Genomic DNA, 25,401 nt, shown 5'->3' with positions numbered 1-25,401 from the left:
ATATATTTTTTTGAAAGCAAAGATCGGAGGGTGGGGTACCAGATATTAATTTGCACAACCGTTATCATTTTTCCGTCTTAGTTGATTGTAGTACAAGATAAAACAAAAACAATGATAATAATTTGTTTATTCTTTCTAAGAAGTACAGTTAATTTTCTTTGAACAATTCTCCCGGAAATAATTTAGCCGTATGTAGGAAAACACATGGCTCCAAATATAGTCTCTCGCTGCGCAAGCGCAATGTATCGTAAACATGGCAGAAGTGACTTCTGAGTGGGAGGTAGACCAGTTACTAGGTTTACGGATGTTTCCCTCAGGTAAACACCTGTATTTCCCCAAAAAGCTTTATTTATTCATATTTGGCATTGAATTTCAGATGATTTCGCGTTGAAAACAAAGTTGATATTCGTTTGTAAATATGCTGTCCTGGACGTGATTGTATCGAGTCATCATCATTGCCAAGTACTCGATCACTTGTCCTCGAGTGACTCGCATCTTGGGTCACATATTATACATTACAGTTCACTAAGTTCATGATTCTGCATTTAAACATTGAGAAATCAAACTGTCTGTTTTGAAATCATATGATACGTTTACATTTAACTTTTGCTAAAGTAGTGTAATAGATGACGGACCCTCCCCCTTTTCCACAGAGCATGATGGATCCATTCGTGTGGGACATGAGTCAAACCACTCCTTCAGTCTATCAAAGTACTTTATTTGGTCAGAGACCACCATTAAGTCAGCTGTGAAACTAAATTTCGTGCACTGAATGAAATAGCTGTGCACATGTTATGAGATGTGAATTTGAGATAGGAAATATTAAGGCATTTAAGCACATGCTTCAATAATATCATTGAAGAAGCACCATGTGATTTGAATAAAGTAATAATTAAAATGTGTAATTTAAATTTAACTGAAGTATCGATACTTTTTGAGAAAATATTAATGATCATTTAATTTAGAAAACATCATAAGTGAAAATCATAATTATCCAAAAGTAAAAACTTAGTCAAGGACTCGCAACAGTACCAAAATATAACTCTTTCAAAAGATTACTTGAAAATGTGTATTTTGAGGATAACAATTTTTTTTGTAATTAAATTACATATACATTTTACAGTCAAACCTCATTATATCAACTCTTTGAGACCATGTAAAAATTTTAAGATATCCAAGGATTTGAGATGTCTGGCGTAAAATCCTTGGAGAATAAGTGGTTTGGACTGCAAGATCACTTTGATTTATCCATGGTGTTTGAGATAAAAGTGTTCTAGATATCGAAGTTCAACTGTAGTTGAAATGATTCATATTGATGTATGTATCTTGAAATTGTACAAATGCTGATGTATATTAGAAACTGCTATGCTAAATGCACTGTTTTTATGTACCACATCAACCTTTATTTTACGTTCATCATAAATGATACTGAGTCACAAGGTACTAGGCTATTAAGTCTATGCTTTTTATCTGACATGGAATATGTTAACAATGATTGCATGTGGATTTTATTTTTTGATAATTTTCAGGAGAGCCACAAGATATGGATCCTAACAGAAAGTAAACCATTTTGCTTGTTACAGTAGGGTGATATAAGATGGAACTGCTAGAGCTGGCAAGGCAGTTGAAGCAGGAGCAGCTCTTTGTTAATGCAGAGAAGACACAAATCCACAATCTGTATGAAGAAGCCAAGAGAGTGGCGGAGGATCTTTATCATGAATCGTGGATTGTCCGACAGCAGAGAGTATGTCTGGAGCAGCTACAGGCCTCCGCCACCAACATGACTCCCAAGGAATGCTACTCTCAAACAAACAATCTAGAATTTACCAATTTTGTGGACAGTTACAAACATCTAAGCTACCATGAATCAAAATATGGAGAGTTTTTGAAATTCTTGAAAGATAATCATTTTCTTATAGCAACTCTCATTGACAGTGCTGAAAAGGTTTCACAGGAAAGCTTGAGAAAGTTTATTTCTTTGTCAGTGACATCCATTTTTGGGAATGTAGTTTTTCCAGAGGATGAGGTCTCTATGATTCAGACAGTGAAATGTCTCGCAGAACTTCAGTTAGCTACAAATGACAGTCCTAGACTCTTGTTGCGGAAAAAGAACTGTGGGTTTAGTGTGGCAGTTAAGCTGCTATTCGACTCTCTCTATTCAGCCAAACTCTTTCTAACGGCAGCTCTTCATGACCCAGTTATGAGATTATTGATGGAAGACGAATGGTTTTATGATATAGATCCACAGAAGGCATTGCATCGCTTTCCTCCACAGGAGCGAATCAAACGCTTTGGGGAGCCCTCCTCCGCAGATTACGACAAGAAATGCAATGAATATAGGAAATTTATAGTAGACAAATTAGTAGTTTTATCTAATAGATTTATAATTTCAATTAAAAACAACATGCATTGCTTTCCTTCAAACCTAGCATGGCTGGTATCTCAAATATATCTAGCCCTGATGAAAACGGGGAGGCATGACGAGGAAAGAGCCCGAGCTGTTTGTGCTGATTTAGTATTTTCTCTGTTCATATGTCCAGCCATTGTGGACCCAGAGCCATATGGAATCACATCCGACATTCAGATCAGTCACATAGCTCGCCATAATCTGATGCAGATTGCACAAATAATACAGGTCCTTGCTGTTTCTCAGTGGGAAGCCGAGTCAAAGGAGAAAGATCTCTATGAGAGGTTTGAGAAGGTATAACATGTCACTGGTTGCCGCTATCTTTCAATAAGAATTCATTTCATTCAGTAGATTTATTACTTAAGTGGATAATTTCCTTCTTTAGGTAAATTAAAAAGTTTAGCGCAAAAAATTGTGTAATATTACTTTTTGTTTCCTCATTCACAACATAAGTACATGTTTATTTGCGAAAATGAAAATAAAATGTCTTTAAGCTTAATGATATCATTATTCATACCTTTCATTATTTTCAGCAAAAGAAAAAAATCATTTATGACAAAGTTCTTTTATTGAAATTATTCTGAAAGAAAATTTTATTAGAAAAGTAATGAGATATGTGGAGCCCTAAGTTGATTTTTCCTCACATTATAGGGTTGTATAACCTCCCTGCTTGATGTTTTACTTGATGGGGTGAGGACAGACATTGTATCTCCTTCTGCTGTCAACCAAATGATCAGTGTAGCAAGGTCATCTGTACTCATCACCCTCCAAGATCTAAATTTTTTGGTAAGTCTTAAAACCATAGATATATAACCATTGCCTACATTAAAAAATTGTTTACAAAAAAAAAAAAAAAAACATTGACTATGTATTCACAATGATTTGTGTTCAATAAAGTGATGTGTGTCCAATAAACATCTCTTCTGAAAATTATGGCAACCAGCTTGATATTTTTTTTTTTTTGGAAGCTCTGCATAGCAGTCTGGCTATATACATTAGTAAATGCAAAAATGGAACAATCATTATTTAGTATGTAGGACACAACTGTTAAAGCATTAAGTGAAAGCTGTCTTAGCACCTATAACCCCCCCTCCCTCCTTCACCATCATATTGGTATTGAGGGATCTGGCAGATGTGTCGAAGAAATCCTAAAGAAATATATGAGTTCATAAATTAAAAAAAATTCTTATTATACAGTAATAGCACCTAAATAAAGTTTCTGACATTTCAGATACTAAAAAAAAAAACTCATTTGCCTTCATTGTTAGCTAAAAAAAACATTTTTTTTCAGTGATAATTTTTGGGCAGATACAATTTATACATATATTTTGATAGTAAATTATTGTTTGTTGCCAGACTGAAGACTGAAGAAAATAATTTTTAAAACAATGATTTTGTGTTTAAATAGGATTTGAAATATGTGCTGAACTAGTTATAAGATTTAGTAGAGTAGTTCTTCCTTCCTGAATTGTGAATGGAGTCCTATTGAATTCACTTTTTATGTGGAAAAGGAAATGAATTCAATTAAGTTTAAATCTCAAATAATCCTTATCTTGATAATGTTCAGAAAGGTCTGGTGGTTAAAATGAGAACTGGTAAATTCTGGTTGTATTCATTATTGTCTCTTCTGGTCGGAGACCAATAGAACTTTTACAATAGTAAGGTGTCTGTCTGTCTAGCTGTTTGTGTCTCTGCTTGTCTGTAAACTATTTTTTAAGAAATGCTACTGAGAAATCCAGGCCAATGTCCACAATCCAAACCATTCCATTTGAATTAGAAATAAATCCCAAAAGTTGAAAACCGTTACTCAGATTTTTCGAATTGGTTCCATTTCTATTTTACAAAAGTGAGAGCTAGTTTCACACACATAATAAGAGTACTTAATGGGAATTCATTAAAGCAATAATCACATCACATAAATGTAGTCATTGACATTGGTTTACACCAGAATTGCAGGAAAATCTTAAAACCTTTCAAGTATTTGTGCATTAGTTGAAGCATGTTTGATTTGGTTATTTTAGTTTTATATATATATATATATATATATATATATATATATATATATATATATATATATATATATATATATATAATTTATATGTCGAGAGTCAGGAAGATAAATTTTGAACAAAACATTGAAGGACAGTTTTATTTTAGAAATGTTTACAATAGACTAAAGTACAAATTTATACCGTAAATCTGGAAATTTTTACGTCGATTTTATTTTGCGAATTCGGGTCAAAATGGTGTTGATTAATTTTTACGTTTCAAAATTTTGCGAATTACCACTGCTTTGTTTACATTTTCTTATTGGTAATTTATTTTTAAGAAAAATATTTTTGCGAATGAACTGAACTCGCAAATTTGCTAAAAATTTATCTACAGCAAATATTTCCAGATTTACGGTATTGCAAAATAATATTTTTGGTCTTTTATCAAAGTAAAGTACATGTACTAGTATACTTTAGATAAGAGTACATGTTCTATATATTCATAAATAAAAATTGTTTTTGATGCTGATGTCCTTGATTTTGTACAAGTCTGTGATAGAACTATGATATACAACACACATGGAGTGACATTTGCCTTTTTTTTCACTCTACCTTGCCTGGTACATGTACCTTTAACTTGTTTTTGCTGAAGTTCTTTGCTCTATATTGGTTTTGTAGATAACCCTGATACGGTCCTTGTCGTCTAACCTCGGTGAGAGCGCAGAGAAAAAACAGCTGGAGGAGCTCCTCTCGAGAATCCCCACCCTGCTGAACTGTCTCCCACCCTCCTCCTCACAGGTCAACAGAACACCCCCAGGGACACCTAAAGAAAGAAAGACTCGAGGTAACAGAATGTTTATTTTAATGTGTAGTCTGTACATGGATGCACAGAGGGTATAGCTGTGTGTTGGTTGAGGGTCACATTCTGTCACCTACATGAGGAAAACACCTTTCCTTTGAAAATGTCATACATTTTAATAGGAAAATTCTACACTTAATAAACAGACATTTGGACAATCAGCAAATTAATGTATTTATAGAAAATGCTACATGGACTGATTAAATTGAGTGACATTTACTCTATTTCCTCTATACTAACCTTCTCTGATGAGAAATGTTGAATTATGTTGGATGAAATTTTTATAAGAGTTCAATTCATTTATATATAGGGATCTTTATAAATTGCCACTTCTTAGTGCTTTGTGCAAACAAGGGCATGTCAAAGCCAAGTCATAAACAATCAAATAAAATTCTTTAAGTGCATTTTGACAATTCATTTTACTGACATCTTCAATGTTGCAAATTTATCAATCTAAATCAAAGTAGAATAAAGTGCAAGAACTGTTTGTAGAATCCTGAGTCCTAGCCTCCATGCTTAACAATAAGATAATGAAGTGAATATTAGGTATGAGGAACTAGGAATTCGTGATTAATTTGTGTCCAGTTTCTTTTGATGTTCCTTTAGTAACAGCTGAGTAAGCTTGAATTAGAATTCCATTGCCATGGACAAGGAAATTCTGTGACAAACTTTCTGTTTAAAGTGCATAATATTTACCACTTCCTGAATTACTGCGATCAGAAGAGGTCATAATTAGGGAAAAAAAACATTCTTTAAGTTATATAAATATTATTATTTCGTAAAGATTTATTTGTCTGATTGTGACAGGAAATAAGAAGCAAGTTCTAGTTGATATTATATAAGATTAACGTGCCTAGTTGAATTTTAAAATTAAAAAAGAAGGGAAAAATGAGGAAGTGAAGTTTTCTGTTTCAAAAGAACAGAAATTTGGCATTGAAAATATGGGAAATGATAGATATTGATAATAAGAGAATGTGGGAAGTCTTTGTAGGAAAGTCCTTGATAATTCATTCCTTAGAAATTCATGTACTGTGAATTCACTTACTACTATTTTCACTTATGATACCCTTTTCTTGAAAAAAAGGTCATATAGTAATGGGATAGTTTGTTTACACATCTATTATGCTTGTGGGATACCATCTCTTACCCACAATTAATACACCACGAAATAAAAACAGAATTTTTATCATAGAGTACCATTGTGCACCTTCTATTTTGATCAGAGACATAATACAGTTTTTCCATAGGAAAAACATGGACATTCCCTTCTCTCTATAATATCAGGGCTACCATCTCTTATTCATAACTCCTCTTATCAGTAAAATTTAATGAAACTTTCACATTCTATATTACATTATTTTTCTGCTCCTCCTATGTGAAATTTTTATCTGACAAATATTTAGAGTTTTCTATGGCATTTTTCCTATTTTGTATAAAAAGTGAAGAATTTCATAGTTATTAATAGCAGTCTTTTCAAATTGGTATACAGTGTATAAGCAATACTATGTCTGTTCAACTAGGCAAAAAATTGGATGAAAAAATTATGAATAATGAGAAAGAATGACAAGAATTTATCAAATTGCTTTTCTTAATATAGACAAGCCCATATATATATATTTTTTATAAACTCAGTGATTCTGTATATTTTCAGATAAGAAGCGAGGCCTGCCAGAGGTCTTCAATGTGCCATCGCCACAGGATGAATCAGTGAAGGAAATTCTGGTGGTGCCATTAAATATGGACTCGGAGTGTCCAGGAATGATGTCTGAACAGAAAGTGTTATCCATGGAACAGGATAACAAACCCAGGCGGGTCAAGTACCATGATGTTCCAAATTACGAGGTAGCTGAGGGAGGGGGAATGTTTACCTCCAAAAGAACCAGGTTTTCTCTCTCTCAGGACCAAGAATCTATTGGTAAATAATCTTTCTTTTTTCTGACTGAAAGAACCATCGATTTTGATAAGAGAATAAAAAAAATATAAAGAAAAATTATCAAATGTAATTTATGTTTTATTAGGATTTGGGTGTTTTCAGGTTCTTTTCTGATATATAACACCCCCTCCCTTTTTCAATGTCGTTGCTAATCTGTGGAGCATGTGGGGAATGCTCTCCTAACACATGTACTGGGGATGGTTATTTTCAGACCTGTCACTTACAGGAAACACCAGTGAGATCCAGGAGGCCTTTTCTGAGGCTGCTTCCAGTCACTCTGTTGGCTCTGTTGAAGAAGATGATGACAATGACAACATGTCCGACATGATTTCTGCAAATGTTAGTGGGCGTGGCACACCTAATATCAGTGGCAGAGATACACCCCTCTCGCAGGCAGGGAGTGTTGAGGAGGCCCCACCCCCTCAGATGCCACTTCCCGAAATTCCTCCCCTGCCACACACAGTTCCAAAACCCAACCGAGAAGATGTCACAGACCGATTTGGAAAGTTTGAAATTAGAGCTGACATTGAAAGTAAGAATAAATGATATTAGAAAATTTAAAAATCAAGCAAATTTTAAAGAATCTATACTTATTTTCAAAATTCAAAGCTGTGCTACAATAGATAACCCAGAACAACATTTAAAGAAAATATATTTTGATACTTTACTGAACCATTTATAGGAGTGGAAACCAAGTCGACAGTAAGTGATACATGGAGTACAGATGTACTGGCCAGTGACTCGGAACCTCCCCCAGAGGCTAATCAGTATGACAGGCTGGAGGAACTGATACGCAGCAGCTTCCTCCCTCGACAAGATGTAAGGGTCATTACAAACAAATTGTCTTCACATTGTATTTATAAACATTTATCACTGTAAAGTATATGAGCTTTCACACTGGCTATTACTTTATCTCTTTAATTTATAGCAATTATGGGACAAAAGTCGAAGTTATACTTCTTTGAATAATAAGACTTTCACCTAATACTAAATTCACAAAATAAAAATAAGTGTTACACATTTGAAGCTATAGGCATTTTGCATGCTCTCTTCACCCATCTTTTATTTCAAGATAATGCTAACATCTCATCATATCAGTAGGAAGTACAGATGATATTATTGTTTCTAATTTCAGCATGTGTCTGAGGTATCTGAGACAGCCAGTGATGCCTGGAGTACAGATGTCCTGGCCAGCGACACAGAGGACAAACAAGCTCTCTCCGAGTTTGATCAGGTTTGTAGAAATGGATAGTATCTCACATTGATTCACCAGCATATTAATGTATATAAATAATATGATTTCAGTAATAAAAAAATCACAAAATTGTTAAATTGGTGAATGTAGAGTTACATGATTGTTAACGTTGAATGTCAAGTATTGAAGTAATGAATGGTACTAAAATTTATCAGGGTTCGACATTAACGTTAGTCCGTTAGTCTCAGACTAATACATTTTCATTCGGGCCAATAAAAATTGTAGCTAATTAGTCCAAACGGACTAATAAAGTTTTCTGGGGGGAAAAAAAAAGAATTTACAGATGTTCAAGTTTTCGACAACTTTCACTGGAAAATCCGGTATTTATTTTCAGCTTTCTAGCTTTTTGGCGGGAAGTTAGGTAATTCTGAGTCAATTTGGCGCTTAATTTTAGGACTCATTGGTATGAAATTAAACATTTTAGCAATCATGATTTAGTATGACACATAAAGAAAGATGTCGGATGTTTAGATGATGTAATCATGTATAGAGAAAAACGAATGAGATCGGGAATACGATCGTAGTTCCTGATTGTGCGATTTCAACAAATTCTTGGTATAAACATTTCATGTAAATGCTTTGTTTATTTCAAAAAAGTATAAAAAGTACATTGCAACATTAATTCTATTTATTTATTTTTATTTTTGACGGACTCATAAAATTGACCGTGGATTAGTAAAAGTAAAGAAGCACTAGTCCGGCTGGACCAAAGCCTAAAAATGTTAGTGTCGAACCCTGTTTATTTACATATGCCATGCTATAATTTAGGATGATGTGGGCAGTGTCACAGATTTGGCATCAATAATGTCGGGGGATGCAGGGAACTTAGAAAATGCTGAAGGTTTGTTCCCTGATATATTAAAGCAGTTACATCTCCAAGTGTGTTATAGTGCTTTGTCCAAGAAATACATGTACATGTAGACTGATTCTGCTTTTTATTGTTACTTAGGTCGACGGAGCCCGAGTGAGGATCTACCCATTGGACAAGGCCTAGAAGCTGCAGGTGGTGCAGAGGCCACTCCACCACCACTCCCAAACAAGCTTAAGGTCAACAGAAAATCAGGGAAACCATCCCCCCACAATGATGTGTTTATGGAGGATGACCCATTTCACCTCAGTGAAACTAACAGACTGTCTTTACCTCCCCCGAAGCCTGCCCCAAGGATACACTCAGCCAGGAATAAGTCCAGTAATCTTCTAGCTGTGCCAGAACACAGCTCTAGTCAAAAACAAGGTACACACTCCTCCATACAAACATTCAAACCTCTGCTACAACCAGAAAAATTCCCTCCCTCATCTCAACAGCAGGACAGGTTACCACTCACTCTACCAGCCGAGCAAACCCAGTCAGACAAAGCACCAAAACCCATGTCCTCAGCACCACCCCTTGACCTGGATAAACTCCCTCACCCTGTGCCCTTTCCAGTACAGAGAGACCGCCTTTCTCATCCCCTACCTAGTGTGCCACCAACTCAACCAGACCGCTTATCCCTTCCCTCACAGCTCGATGATAATGGCCGTCAGCAAGAATCCTTACTCACTTTTGAACAATCAGGCTTTCTTCCTCCTGAGAAAACACATGAACAATTTAAAGCACCAGTGCCAACCAGTCATTCCTCTCCAAAAGTCAATCACCAGAATCAGGCAGCATTTGTTCCTGTATCTGCACCAAGTAATACAGGTTTTCTGGCATTTGAAAACCCAGTATTTAATGGTCCAAAACCAACAGAGAGAGTAAGCTGTCCAACTATAAGTAATACAAAAAAGGAATATGATGAAAGAAATCAAGGTAAATAATGTCGTCTCTATTTTGTAGGCATTCAAAATGCCATATACTTACAGTGTAGTTAAAAAATGTAGAGAATGAAGATGTGAACTGTATATAAAAGGTTTTAATTGTGTATTTTTGTCTTGATTTGTACTAAATGTTAAATTCTATCCTAATGTTACTCTTTCTTTGGTCTGATTTGATTTCAGTAGAATGATATTCAGGTATACTGCTACTCTATCAAACATTTGATTTTGATTTATGGTTTTGTCATGATTAAGTAAAGAATAGCAAGCTTTTGATTCTGATTTCGCTCAAAGAATTCGACCCACAAAATGCCTTATTTGGCCTAGCAAATATGTAGATTTTGAAAAGGGCATTAGAAAATATGTTTTGGGTTATTATCATCCTAGAACATCGACACATTTCACATGTGCAACAATTTCGTCCAAACCGGATATTATGATGTCAAACTAAATCCTAAACCGCAGCATGGTTCAAGGTTTTCGGGAAAAATGCTCAAATTTTACATAATCAATCGTGGTTTTCACATAGAGCACACTCGTTACCGCAAAATATTGAAACAGAAAAATAATCATAACTGTTCGATAAGTAATTTGCAATGAAAATATTTTGTGGTAACGAGTGTGCTCATGTTGAAAAAAAATAAAATAAAATGTCAACGCGTGTAAAAAGGCTATGATCAAGAACCACCATATTTGTCTTTGTCTATTACGCAAAGTTTAAAGGATCAATTAGAAAGGTGTATAATATTGATTATGAGATTGGATAGACACTCATATCCCACAAGTAAGAAAATGTTAACTGAGGCACCCACAGACACGTTCGACTGCTGGAATAAATATGATGGATTCAGTCTAAAAAGATGCTTGATTTAAAAGATGCCGATTTATCGCTTTTTTTCAAAGTAAGATTGATTTGCAGGCAAGTACAACTGTCAAACTTATTATATGTATGAATACCGCAAATACAAACTTTCATGATAATTATTATTGTTGTTTATGGCTTTGACGAGCAAGGAATTAAGAGTTAAATTTACACTTTTTTGTTATCAAGAATCTTAATTTTTTTAGAGTCAGTCACTAATTGATGGGTCATAAGACATCGAATAAATAGATAACACGCAAGGTGATAGAAAAAGCAGTCAATTGTTCGCTGAAGACAATAAATGTATTAAAGAATTTAAAAATTACATTTTCTGAAATCAAAGGGGAAAAAAACTGATGGGTAATCACAGTAACGTTGTACATGACGTTACTCGGTGTACGTCATTTATGACGTCATAATAGATGCAAACATTAGGAATCAGTGTCAGGGAGAAATGGGATTTATTTTTTAATACAGATCTCTAGTTTTCTGTCGCTTTAATTTGTTAAATTCATTTTATTGAAACGGGAAATTATTTAATTAATAAAAAAAATTAGCACCTCTGTAAAATGGATTCAAAGAAGAACTCGCGTGTTTGCACATCAAATGCACATGTCCGCTTTAACAAATCCCCACGTCGATGCATACAATACATGTAATTGTATTATATAGTATCACATATAGCAACAATCGGTTTTTATTTCTATACCTAAATAACATTCATTTCACTTTATAAAATCCGCGTAGATAATTTTCATGCACTTGCATAAAACGTGAAAAGTAATTTTCAACTTTCTTTAAAGAAGTGGTTTCAAATTTATTTGCAGAAACAAGAGCTAAATTTAAAATTTACATAGGCGTCGGAAGAAAACTAAAAGGGGGAGGCTAATTGAAAGTGTGTGTGTGGGGGGGGGGGGGACTGACACAAAGAGGTAAGCCCCAATTTTTAATGCCTATATTATCTATATATCTTTGTCAAAGAAATGGGGGGGCTTATCAAATGTAAGCCTTTGACCCTAGATAATGTTCATTATTATTATTATGGCTTGTGGTGGGGTGTTGTTCACAAATATCCAGAGTTTAAAATTTACAAAAATCCCGAGTATACATCGTGTAAATTCTGTATATGTAAATTACTTGTGCATGACGCAGAGTTGTTTTCTTTCAACCAACACTTTCCTTGTAGTAAATAATTGTATACTGGTAATTGACTTATTTTAGATCTGTACAACGTAAGGCGGGGAAGGGGGGGGGCTTTAACTTCATTGGAATGTCGGTTTTTTACTCTCATGATTGAATAACTTTAAAGAATTCTTTTTAGCCATAAAACCTTGAATACTCACTCCAAGAACCTGAATCAAATATATTTTGAGAATGAAAATAAACCAGTTCCATTCGAATAGTGTGAATTTTGCTATTTTTGTTCTGCATAAATATACACACTTCTTTCCAACAACTTCAGAAAACTATAAAGTGTACTTTGGGGAAGGTATAGGGAAAATTTGGGGTAGGGGACTACGTCTTCCTCTGCATTTAATATCGGAATGTCGCTGGATCCGCTACTACTAAGATATAGTTCTAATGTGAACTACAGGACTTGTCTAAAACTAGACTTCAAAATTATATAATTTACTTTTACATTTTCTTGAAAAAAATATTTTTAAAAGATAGAACTTTGTATATGTTCGTCCTTTGTATTACACCCCCCCCCCCCCCCCCCCCCTCAATCTTTTTTATGAAACTGCTTACTACGATAATACACGTGTTTTTCGATTTCAAGAACAACATACAGAGATCATTTTTCACTGTCCTCTTATGCTGTCTTTAGTAAAGCCTTTTTAAGGGGACGTTGATTTTCGGGTAAATCAATTTTTCCCTATAAATATTAGTAAAACGTTAAATAAATGTCTGTACTTGTATTTCACTTTTTATCTTGACGCGTGTATTTATAAGAATTACATACGCAATTCTACACATGGAAATTATAATGTGAAAATGAAATGGAAAGTGAAAAACGACAAGCAATGTACAAAATAAAAAAAAACAAACTAAATTTATTACATTTAAGTCAATCGATAATGATGTATTAACAACATACTACAAATACTGCCCTGCATACATTAATTATATTACTGGATTCAACATGATCCAGCGATTGGCTGGTTCGCGAAGATAAATATCTGCGATGTTAAGGTGTGCGCGAATCTCGCGGATATTTCTCGCTCGCCTATGAAAATTGGTTACCAGCTGAGGCCTGTACAATAGACCGAACGTTCGCGAGCGCTCGCCAAGTTCTTAAAAATGTGTAGTAAGAAGGTCCTTTCAACTATCGTGTACTTCTTTTCAAGTAATGTACCGGTAATTAGATCTATATTTTTAAAAGGCTCCAAAATCAACTATTTTATGGATCTAATACTAAGTAATTTCCAATATTTTTTATTCTATTCAGTCAGAATTATCAATTGATTATGAAGTTGATAAGATTAATATCTGATACTAATTATTGCATTTAAAGCCCTATATTCGTATATGTCTGTAATATCAAGGTCATTCTATCGCTAATTGACGTGACGTTACATTACAGTGAAACTCGTTTAGTACGAACACGGATATAGCGAATTCACGGATATAGCGAATTTTTTTGGGGGTCCCCGGTAAAATTCTTAACAAATCTTTGTAAAATTTTACGGTTATAACGAACTCTGATATAACGAATTTACGGATATAGCGAACCCATTTTGAGTCCCGATGAGGTTAAATATAATGAAATTTACATTTTCATAACGAACTTTCAAAGATCTTAAAATTTGCTAAATTGAACTGACTTTATTTTCTTGTAGCATTTGTATATAAAATGCAATACATAATAAAACCTTATTTATCGACGGTATGTTTTGTAATATTTGCTTCCCTTACATATTTTGTAGTAATACTTGAAGGAAAACATTCATATTGCGAACTCGCTATAAATGTTTATACGAATTCGTTATACGGATATAACGAATTACGGATATAGCGAATTAAATTTACAGGTCCCCAGGACTTCGCTATAACCGAGTTCTACTGTACAAACAATGACGTTCCAAATGCATTTTTCTAAGAAAACATTGCCATATTGCAAGACCTCGTTTTTAAAAAGTATAATAGATATTGAAAAAAGAAAAACGGTTATGAAAAGCTTAAAGTCTATACTTTCTATGATAAAAATCGTGTTAATATTTTGCAAGAGGCATTTTTTGGTGGTTCGTGGACTTTGCTCTTTGGTGGAAGCTTAAAAAAAAAACAAATGGGAGAATTAATGACCTATAAAGATTGAAATTGAAATGCAGATATTTCTTAAGTGTTGTAAGTTTAAAATCTAAAAGCTAATATCTCAACAAACATAAATGTAAATACATTTCGAGTGTGCATTAATTCTATTGATCATTGTAGGAAACAAGAAGTCGCGATCAGCTGTTGTATATGGTGCTACCTACAGTTCCTCAGACTCCGGTTTTGGAGGGACTCCTCAGTCCTTGGAGTCCCAGTCCTTGGACTCGTTAATTGACACCTCCTGTAATGTCAAGTTCTCTGAGCAGCAAAACACCACATTTAACACCAAGCGTCTTTCAGCAGCCCTGGCCATGTTTGACCCAGTTGCCACAGAAACAGTGGGCAGTTCAAGCAACACCTTGATTGACCTTGAGGACAACAAGGAAGACAGTGAGCAATCAGCAGTCAAGACTTGGGCAGATTCAGCTGCTAGTTTACAAAAGACATTCCAAGTAGATACTCTGATTGACCTGAAAGAGGAGGAGTCTAAAGACACACCTCCCAATCGATCGAGACAGAACAGCCTGACCAGTGACTCGAGTGGCTCAGATGGGGTTCCTTTCGCAAAGTCTTCCAGATCAGCCAGCTTTGACAATGTGTCAGAAAAGTCTGAAGAAAAGGTGCTGTATAAATACATGACTGTACATCACTGAAACAATGTAGATTTATTGTTAGCTCTTCTGAGCCAAAGGCTCAAAGAGCTAATGCTATGGCCATTTGTGCGGTGTGCGTAAACTTTTTAGAATATGGGCCATAACTCAAGAACCCCTTGGCCAATCAGTACCAAATTTGTCACAGGGTATCCTTGGCCCAAGGGCTACCATTTATACTAAAAAGAAGGGTTGGGACCCTTAAACAAGGGGAGATAATCAGGAAAACAAAACCAAAAGTACTGGTTGCTAAAAAATCTTCTTCTCCATAACCACCAGGCAGATTTTCACCAAACTTACATACAAGGATTAGGATAAGTCGAAGATTAAAATTTGCACGGGGAATTACCCTGTTGCAAAGTGTGTGGTCTCAAGGTCACTTCAAAGTTGACCTAAATTTACAATTAATAAAAACGTGTATATTTTGCCTACTATAAGGACTAGGATCATCAAATCTTGTAAGTTGATGCATCTTACAATTTCAGATCATGTTAATTCAAAAGTAGGTCACGGTGACCTACTTTTTAAATTTTGCGGGGATTTGTTTTCAAATTGATTTGAAGGCATATTTTGGCCACTTTAAGTCCTATGATCATCAAACTTTGTCAGTTGATGCATTTTGGGTCCTCGCACAATGTCAACTTAAAATTAGGTCACCATGACCTACGTTTTGAACTTTATGACTTACCTTTTTATTAAAAACATTAAATCCCGTTATTTCAGACACTGGGAGGATTAGAATCATCAAATCTTGTACTTTGATGCATCATGGGACCTTAAAACATATTTATGAAAAAGTAGGTCACTGTGACCTACTTTTTGAATTTTGCTGACATTTGTTTTCAAATTGTTTAAAACGCATATTTTGATTACCTTCAGACCTACGATCATCAAACTTGGTCAGTATGCATCTTGAAAAATGTCTTGAGTAGGTCACGATGACCTACTTTCAACATTTTATGGAGATATTTAAGTATCTTAGGTATTTATTGGCTTAGAATCATCAAACTTTGTGAGTATATGCATATTTGGTTTGGGCAGATTAGGTCACGGTGACCTACTTTTGACATTTTATGGCTTTATTTAAGTATCTCCAGTACTTATTGACTTAGAATCATCAAACTTTGTGAGTTGATGCATCTTGGGCGTTTGGAGAGTGACGACCAAAAAGTAGGTCATGGTGAGTATCTCTGGTACTTATTGACCTAAAATCATCGTCAGTTAATGCATCTTGGGTTTTCGGAGATTGTCGACCAAAAGTAGGTCACAGTGACCTACTTTTGGCATTTTATGGCAATATTTAAGTATTTCAGGCACTTATTGGCTAAGAAATATCAAACTTTGTCAGTTAAGGCATCTTGGGTTTTCGGAGAATGTCGACCAAGAAGTAGGTCACGGTGACCTACTTTTGACATTTTATGGCTATATTTAATTATATCTGGTACTTATTGGCTCGGAATCATCAAACTTTGTCAGTTGATGCATCTTGGGTTTTCAGAGAATGTTGACCAAAAATTAGGTCATGGTGACCTACTTTTGAATATCTCAGGCACTTATTTAATTAGAATCATCAGTCTTTGTCAATTAATGTATCTTGAATCCTCAGAAAATTTCAATCAAAAGGTAGGTCACTGTGACCTACTTATGGTATTTCATAATTATATTATAATATCTTCAGTCTTAACTGGCTAAATATTATCAAACTTTGTAAGTTGATGCATTTTGGGTCTTATGATACTACTAGAGTTGGAGGCTTCTAATAGAAGAAATAGATTGTACAATTTATCAGAAGAGCGATTCAAGGCCCTTGGGCCTCTTGTTTGATGATAAAGGTAACATTTTAATGACTGCTTTTGATGAGTTGCCTATGTCCATACTTCTTTCACAAAATCAGGTGTAGGATATACCTCTGTAATATTAGACTGGATAGATTCAAATTTTAGAATGTTGTTCCTTTATATTATAATTTTGAACCAAGGTTATATCTAAAAGGTCAAGGGTCACAATCAAGGAAGCACTGACTTTATGTGAACAGGTTTTTGTTGGATTTAGATTTCAACTGAAATGTTTTGTTGTCATTCAAAGACTTTCAAGAGTTCTTGATTTTTAAAAAGTCCAGGTCATATTTCAAAGGTCAAGGCCACTAATCAAAGAGTTTTAATTCTTAAAATGAATTGGGGTCATATCTCCAGCACTTTTGATTGAAATGAATTCAAACTCAATATTTTGTTGTATATATCTTAAGTTTAAATCTTGAATCAAGGTAAATGTCACTGGGCAGCTAGATACCGAAATCATGTTCCAACTACAATGTATAACTTGAGATTTCGATCTCTTCGTATCTATATTCAGTAAATTTTGCGGAGTAGTTACCTAACTGCTTTGAAAGACACATGTTATACTATAATGATAAGCTGTTTGTTAAGGGGTAAAAAAAAACTAATTAAGTACATTATGTGTAATTATAGAGGTTGATAGATATAAGGGTTATACACTTTTAATGCACTTTTGTGTTATAAATGCTAGCACGTGCATCATTTACATTGTAGTACAAAAAACAAGGCATTTATAGTGTTAACAAGAGCACAATATTTTTCCAAATTATTAGGATCAACAATTTATAACAAGTTATGGAAAAGTGTTGGCTGAAATTTGAAAAATTATTTTAGACTGTTGTTACAAAGAGGATGTTGAAAATTATTTCTAAAGCTATATTTCTTTGTTTTCAATGTTTCAAAGCTATACAACACTTCAAAGGCATCTTAATAGTATGAAATACATTGGATTTATCATTATTGATCCAAGTGTCCAACAAATTAAATTAATTGTGAAAAGAATACTTATAGATAATCAACAGCATACTCAGACTCTCTCAGTTTAAAAGCTTTGTCTAGAATAATAATAGTATACTCAGACATTCATAATGAGGCATAGCACATGTAACTTGATGGAGAAACAACTCTATAGAAAAAGCAATAATAGAATATCAGCACCTTTAGCAGTGAGGACCTTTAAATTTTTGTTAAGGATATTGGCAGTGAATTTTGTTTTGGTAGCATCATAAATGTTTTTATTCATCTTCAATTACAGGAAGTGGCCAGCTCCAAGGATAAGAGTCAGAGAGATGGAAACAAGAGCTTCTTCAGAAACCTGAAGGTCAAACTGAATAAAGGTAACAGTGCTTTTCACTTTACCGATGGTCAGTTTTTGGTTGCAGACTGGTTGTCTCGCTTTCTTTTTGTTTTTTGCTTTGTTTTAATCTCTCTAAAAGCAGCGTGATGTACTTATTGACTTGTATCATCAGGAAGATTTGTTTATGGGGAAGCAATATCAAAATATTAATGTTTATGGCTAGTTTGAGGACTTCTATAATGAGAAAATGTGGAAAGTGTTTCCCTGATAAAAAAGCTCTTTTAGCATTAATTGATTAAACTTAGATGAGCTAAATGTAAAGGTGAACTGAATGAAGTTGGCAACCATCAATTCATCAGTCTTAACATTTTTAACCCCATACTATGAATATTCACATTTCATCCATCTAATCTGAAACAGCTACAATTAATTGACTGAATCCATGAACCCATTTTACAAAAGAACTTATGAGTTTTAGTTGATTGTGATGACTTGCAAAATTAATGCTTTTGTTAAAAACTGCTTGCATATAAATATTTTTTGTAGGTTTGTTTAAAAAAAAATTCATATTCATGTAAAAAAGAGAGTTACCAGTACTGCACATTTCCAAATTACACTATGATCTATCTTTTTAGTCACAAATTCTTTTGAAAAAGTGTCTCGAGTTTGTTCAAGTTTGGGGTCAAACTCTTTTACCACATTAAATAATACAAAACAAAATCAGTATTAAAGCATTGTCATGTAAAGTAGATACATAATGATGTACATGTACCTATACATTCAGCCACAGTGGTTTTGATGTCAGATAGTTGTAAAAAAAAAAAAGTGCAAGCATCTTCATATTGTTATGGTCAGATTGAAAAATATTAATTACTGTAGAAGCACAAATTTTCGTGGGAATAAAATTTCGTTGATTTGTCATCAAAAATAGTTTCGTGAGCAATTAATTTCGTTGTTTTGAGAGTAACCCTATTCAATATATAGTCATGTAAAATTTTGTGTGGGATTTAATTTCGTTGATAATTGTTAACAACGAAATAAACAAAATTTAATCCCCCACGAATATTTCTGCTTTTTCAGTAGTTAAATATTATCTAAAAAGTCATGTAGCTTAAAAGATTAGATTACAGGTAAAAAAAAAATGCATTTAGCAAGAATATGAGCTGTGTATTAGGAATTAGGACTGATAACCTATATATTCTGTAGGTTCCCATCATTACATGTCCTCCATTATACGAACAAGTACCAGATTAACTCATCACCATATTGGTAAAATTTTATCCACACTCGTGTTTCTTGATGTACATGTACGTGCTGCTTGTCTGCATTTCTTGTTTATCTGTGAACAAGTTTCATATGCTTCAAAAGGAAGCTTCTTTGTACACATGCAGTTTTCATATTTGCAGAATTATATGAATGCTGTGTTTGAAATGTGTTTTTACGAAAGAGCATTTCTCTGTCTTTTCCTGTGTGCATGACCATGTTTAATTTGTGGGATTGAATATTTCAGGTATTATAGATGCATGTTACTGCTGAATCAGTGGTGGAAATGTGCACAAGTTTTCTGTATAATTTAATTTAGCATACATATATTTCTACTGAGTCCTGTACACATGAATTGAATGTTGTACTCTGAATCAAATTTTCCTTTCTCATCATTATATGACGTCATACTGTTTTTTGCTATTGTATAATTGTGAGAAGTATTCTAAGCTTCTTTGTATGATCTTGCAATTCTATTCAATAGTAGTACAATGTATATACTTTCCAAAAAAGCGCCAAAAAAAAAAAAGGCAGTTAATGTGACTTTTTATCCTCAAAATACAATTGTATATCAGAATAATGTACTGTAGAAATTAACTACAGCAGGGTTTTCAATATATTTGTACAAGAAAATTTTTTAAATGTCAGTATTAAAATGTTAGTCTTACAAATTGGCTGTGTTTGAAATTTCAGGAATGAAGAAGAAGACTTTGAAGTCCGGCGGAGAAGATAGTGCACCTGGTCAGTGAAAATCTAATTTGACCTATTTGTATCTGAATACTGTGGGTCACCAATTTTTCTTGATTCCTTTAGCATGTTTAGGCTTATATTTTCCCAAGTCAGTTAATATTTATAGGCAAGATAACAGTTTCACCAATTTCTCCTGAATATAAAGTGATTTACAATATTCAGATCCCAACAGGACTATATTATTATAACTCATTGAAACATTTGGGAAGATAGGATAAGGCGTATTTGAATTACCATGTCTGTCTAGCTATCTGTAGATATTTCATGCTAAAGATTATCTGAAACTGTTAAATACTGTACGTCTTAAATTTTCAGTTTTCAACTTTTATGTCACATTCCTTAATATCAACGTCATCAAAGATTCCACTCTACTTTATGTCATTTCTAAGTTACATATTTAGGCATTGGTCACAATAAGAGAGTTATAGTTTGATATGTTGTGATTTTAATAACAGATCTGCATTATAAAAGCCAATCTGTTGTTAAGAGAGACTTACGATGAGGAGGAAGTAATGTAAGGATTTATGATAACCCTTGAATGTAATTATGTAAGGTAAATGATTATTTTGTAGACACCCCAAATACATCAGTTGTAGACCCTGTACTAGTGGACACTTCTGTAGAGGGGGCCGAGGGAGGGGAACCAGGAGCTAGAGGTAAATGAAAGGGGGGGGGGGGAGGTGTATTAAAGGTGGATAGCAGAATTGACACATTCACATACCTGTATAAAAAACAGTAATAGCCAGCTCTTATAGTCAGATTGGGGAACAAAGAGAAATTGAATTTTGAATGATGCTGGTATGCTTCTTTACATTGATTATATTTTTTTCTCCGTAAATTATTTGTATATCTTTATTTTAGTCAGTTTGTCTACAGATGCTCAACTTCAATCTTGACTTATGCATACAATTTTGAATTTCATGAGATAAAGACTTAATATTCTAAATGTGAAAGCATCCTGTCAGGTGAACATTTTACAGAAAGTTGAAATATCAATTATGAATTCACCATCATCAGTGTCTGTCAAGGATATGGGATAGTGATTAATTGTATTAAAGTTTATGATATTGTTAACAGAATCGACAGAGGATATTCTGGAGAAGTATCGCCCGAAGCCCTCCACTAGTGCCACGTCATCTCAGGAGATATCAGGACTCCCCAGTATAGATGTGACAGCCATGAAAGAGAAGAGAATGTCAGTGAAGGACGAGGACATTCAGGGCCCCCCTCTGTATGACCCAGATAATCTGGAGACGTGCTTTGCTTTCACGGACACAAAACGAAAACTGAGGCTTGTTCTCAGTAACACTGACATACAGCTGGGTTATAACCTCTTGGAATTCTCCCCTCAAGTAAGGCAGGAAGGCGGAAAGACGGATTCCTCCGAACTCTTCAAGATGTTGAGGGGACAGCTTGCCGAGGCCATAAACCTACAAGACAAGGACACTATAGCCCAGCTTCACGAAGCCATCCGATGTGTTAGGCTCTTTGATGGAGAAGGGTGAATAAAGAAAACGTTTTACTTCTAAACCTTATTAAGAAATTTCATTTGTTAAATACATTTATAGTCTTGCATCTAATCAGAGAAGCATTAATATTTTACTTTGTTTGACTTTCAGCTGTGGAAAATTAGTACGTTCTTTACAAGAGGATTATCAGAGTAGAGCTGCTTATATTTCATATTTGATTCGGTGTCGACAAGGCCTCCTGGGAACCCATTCACATCTCCAGCGTCTTCTGAGCAGAATCAAGAGGTAAAAAAAAAGTGTTTGTATTGAAAGTATAATGATCTCGTTGAGAAATTGAAAAAAAAGTATTTTGTTGGAAAGAAGTGAAAGAGAGATTAATAGAGATCTATTTGCCTTGGATTTGCAGTATATTCCATCAATTTACTGGATCTGAAAACTTCAGTGATGTATAACAATATATGGTTATTTTTCTTCATCATTTCAGGGATAAAGAAGTTTGTGGGAATCACATAACCAGGATCTGTGTCAAGCTTTTCATTGAGAGGAAAGAAAGCAGTGTTGTTAGGTTTATGTCAGACTTCCAGAAACTCACTGTCGCAGATGAAAAGGTAAATTTTATTTTCAAATTGAGGAAACATAAAAACAATTGAAATACATCTTGGCATGATATGGTTCCTATTTTTCAGACTGATCATGTGGAACAATTTCTACAATACTTGTATCAAGCCATGAACCAGGACCAGGTGTGGCAAGGTAGGGCATTATTTATGCTAGAATTGACTAAAACAATAAAAACACATTTCAAACCCTGATTTTGTGATTTGCTTGAGTGATAATTTATTTTTAATCTTTTTATACTGACTTTTTAATCAGCTGCTAATGAGAGTCAGATGGAGGATGCCCAGCTGGCTATAGAGAGATACATTATGAGTCGTATCTACACACACGCCATGTTTCCTAACGGAGATGGAGACATCATGAGGGACCAGTATGTCAGAGATTTCTTTATTCAAATTAGAACACTTGTTTATAGTTGTTTCCTAGTCATTGTATTATCAATAGTAATCTTGAATTCTACCTTGGAACAAATTTTTTGCAAAAAATATTTTGGGTAAATTTTTTTTAAAAATGCATGTCTTACATGTATGGTACTCCGGTATGTTGCATAGTCTTATAAAAAAAAAAAGGTAAGAAAAGAAGAAAAACGTCACTTGTATTTTGCTTTCAGATTATTTCATGAGCACATTAAGAAACTCAGCCAGGTGATTACTCCTTCCCACAAGGACCTGAGGATTCCACGTATGTACCAGTTTGAGTGTCCATGGACTGCCGCTCAGAAGGAAATCTACATGATCAATGCTTACAAGGTCTGTTATTCATGTAGTTTTACATTAAAAAAATTTGATAGTGCAGTATGTCTTTGTTGAGATCAATCAAATTGAATGTAAAATCTTTAGATTTGTCTTATTTTTATTCATTCATTTCCATTGAGGTGCCTTAACTATTTCAGCATTTTTGACTTAAATTCTAAATCAATTGCAACCAATTTTGATATGTGCAAAAAATTCCTGGATAAAGAGAAACAAAAACTGTGAATTTCATTGGTCTTTTTCCCGACAGAAGGGCACAACCATAATTTTCTTCAAAACTGTTCCTCTTTACATTAGAATATCTAGCAGATAATATGTTTGCATTATGATTATGAACACATAGTGCACTACCAGATATTTTTTAAATTCATGATATAAACATAATTTTGACACAGCACTACAAGGCAGGATAATTTTTGTCATCACTATGTATTTTGATACACCAAACTTTTAAACTTAATTATTTTTTTTTTCGACAGACCCCTAAGGACAAGGTCAAATGTGTGTTCCGCTGTGCCACCACCATCATGAACCTCCTCAGTATGGCTAACGAGAAAGCGGTCCCTGCGGCCGATGATTTCATCCCTGTTCTCATCTACGTCATTATCAAGGCCAATCCCCCCTGTATGTTATCCACCATCCAGTACGTACAGAGCTTCTACGGGAACAGAATAGGGGGAGAGGAACAATACTGGTGGATTCAATTCTGTTCAGCTGCCGAGTTTATCAAAAACATGGAATACACAAATGAATGATGAATGTATATTAGTATATCTTGTACAGTATGAAGTTTTATTTAATATTGGAGTGATGGTTGTAGATTTTGATTTTATCAGTCACATTTTTTGTATTGATACAAACTGTATTACAAAACTGTGATACAAACTAGAAATTCAGAAAAAAAACCTGTTAAGTGAAAGCTGTATTTTTTCCTTGACACCTTTAAATTGAATTAATCTGATCTTTAAAAAGTGTATGTTTTTACTGTTAAAATTTTATTCCATAATATTTTTGCATTGGTCCATTTCTTTTCCTTTATTTCTTTTGAAAAGCCGTATTGCATAAGATATGGTTATTTGAGCCATATGTAACATATGTCATCAAAATTATGGTACATCCATATAGTGATTGCAATTAATGTAGAAAGAAATGACATACAAAACTATTTCTTCAATATTGCAACCAATCTCCCATATCTAAAACAAAGAAAGCATTTACTTTTAATGGAACTGTATTCATTTATCTGTTAAATAGAATTGCATTTGTTACATCAGTTGAAACCATAATCATAGTCAATGAGTTCTTCTCTTATGATGTTGATGAATTTAATCATGCCTCTTCTTTGTTTTCTACATTTACATCATAATTAAAACGAAGTAATTCACTTCAAAAACTGTTACCGATGGACAATGTTCTGGAACTTTTTAGCCTGTCTATCTTTGTTATTGTTGGGGCTCTTTAATCAATGCAGATTTGTTAAATTTATGTGTTAGTGATGTTGTATAGAGTTTGCAGATAGTCAGTGCTTGTGATTAAGTTTTGCTGCTTTATTTTCTGCTTTAAATATTAATACATGTAGTAGTATTCTCTAGCTCTGTTTTGGTGTTATTCCCACAAGGAATTTTTTGTAAAGTCAGATTTTCGTCATTTGATTAATACCTGTTTAGTGCTATGCTGATTTATCCCTACTCAGGATCCTCCAAGACAAATCTACAACATTCAAAGTGTTCATTTTGTCCTTGTACATATCACTGTCTTGGATCTCCAAACACAGAGATATCAGCTGAAGTTATTAAAAAAAGTATGTGTCTGTTTTATGCCAAGAGCTACATGTACTTTTATTGTTGTTGTAGAAGCTTTAAGTTTGTATAAAAACTGGCAGTTTACTAAGTTTATTTGTTTACTGCTGTAGTTATATACTTTTTTTGTTTACCTTGTAGATATCAAGCTGTGATCATTGATTTTCTGTGTAAATATATTGTACAAATCTACAACTCCTTATAATGTTATGGTGTCTATGTTTTTGATGGCACATTTGTTAAATAAGACACCTAAAAATCAAGTACATCTGAACATTTTTCATGTTTCTATTACATTGGCAGAAAGTGATTGAGCTGTTTCTTAATCAGTATTTTTGAGTTCTGCCAAATTTGCAGTGCTATGCATGCTTCATAATAAATGGAGAGACTCATTGTTTATATCTTCATGACATTGTTTTATACATACAGAATGTACCAGCTAGTTCAGGTGTGGAGTAAACATTGTAAAAAGACAGACAAAATCATATTAAATAAATATAAATCTTGAAAAGTCAAAAAGGCTTTCATTTATTTACGTTTGAGTATCTAAATTTT

At 33.9% G+C, this 25,401-nt stretch overlaps 1 protein-coding gene across 3 annotated transcripts; it reads left to right on the top strand.

The window, feature by feature from the left end:
• The first annotated feature begins 236 nt into the window (after positions 1-236).
• LOC134229946 (GTPase-activating protein and VPS9 domain-containing protein 1-like) lies at positions 237-25,365 on the top strand. 3 transcript variants are annotated; one of them, XM_062711724.1, is made up of 22 exons: positions 237-317; positions 1,530-2,701; positions 3,059-3,193; positions 5,077-5,242; positions 6,909-7,172; positions 7,417-7,722; positions 7,873-8,009; positions 8,326-8,424; positions 9,214-9,286; positions 9,395-9,679; positions 14,534-15,033; positions 18,154-18,235; positions 19,402-19,464; positions 20,152-20,199; positions 20,781-20,864; positions 21,286-21,709; positions 21,828-21,962; positions 22,162-22,285; positions 22,364-22,430; positions 22,551-22,665; positions 22,906-23,044; positions 23,527-25,365. In XM_062711724.1, the coding sequence occupies exons 2-22, from the start codon at positions 1,598-1,600 to the stop codon at positions 23,800-23,802; spliced, it is 4,626 nt and encodes a 1,541-aa protein (XP_062567708.1). In that variant the 5' UTR covers positions 237-317; positions 1,530-1,597; the 3' UTR covers positions 23,803-25,365. The 3 variants fall into 3 exon arrangements, with proteins under 3 accessions (XP_062567708.1, XP_062567706.1, XP_062567707.1); XM_062711722.1 differs by having other exon boundaries at positions 9,395-10,234; XM_062711723.1 differs by lacking the exon at positions 19,402-19,464 and having other exon boundaries at positions 9,395-10,234.
• The last annotated feature ends 36 nt before the right edge of the window (positions 25,366-25,401 follow it).

This window comes from Saccostrea cucullata, unplaced genomic scaffold (assembly GCF_032062105.1).
Source record: "Saccostrea cucullata isolate Sc308-1 unplaced genomic scaffold, CSIRO_AGI_Scuc_v1 ctg423, whole genome shotgun sequence".
Lineage (NCBI taxonomy): Eukaryota > Metazoa > Mollusca > Bivalvia > Ostreida > Ostreidae > Saccostrea > Saccostrea cuccullata.
Note: the sequence above shows the minus strand (reverse complement) of the source record. Positions and strands in the feature narration are given on the sequence as shown.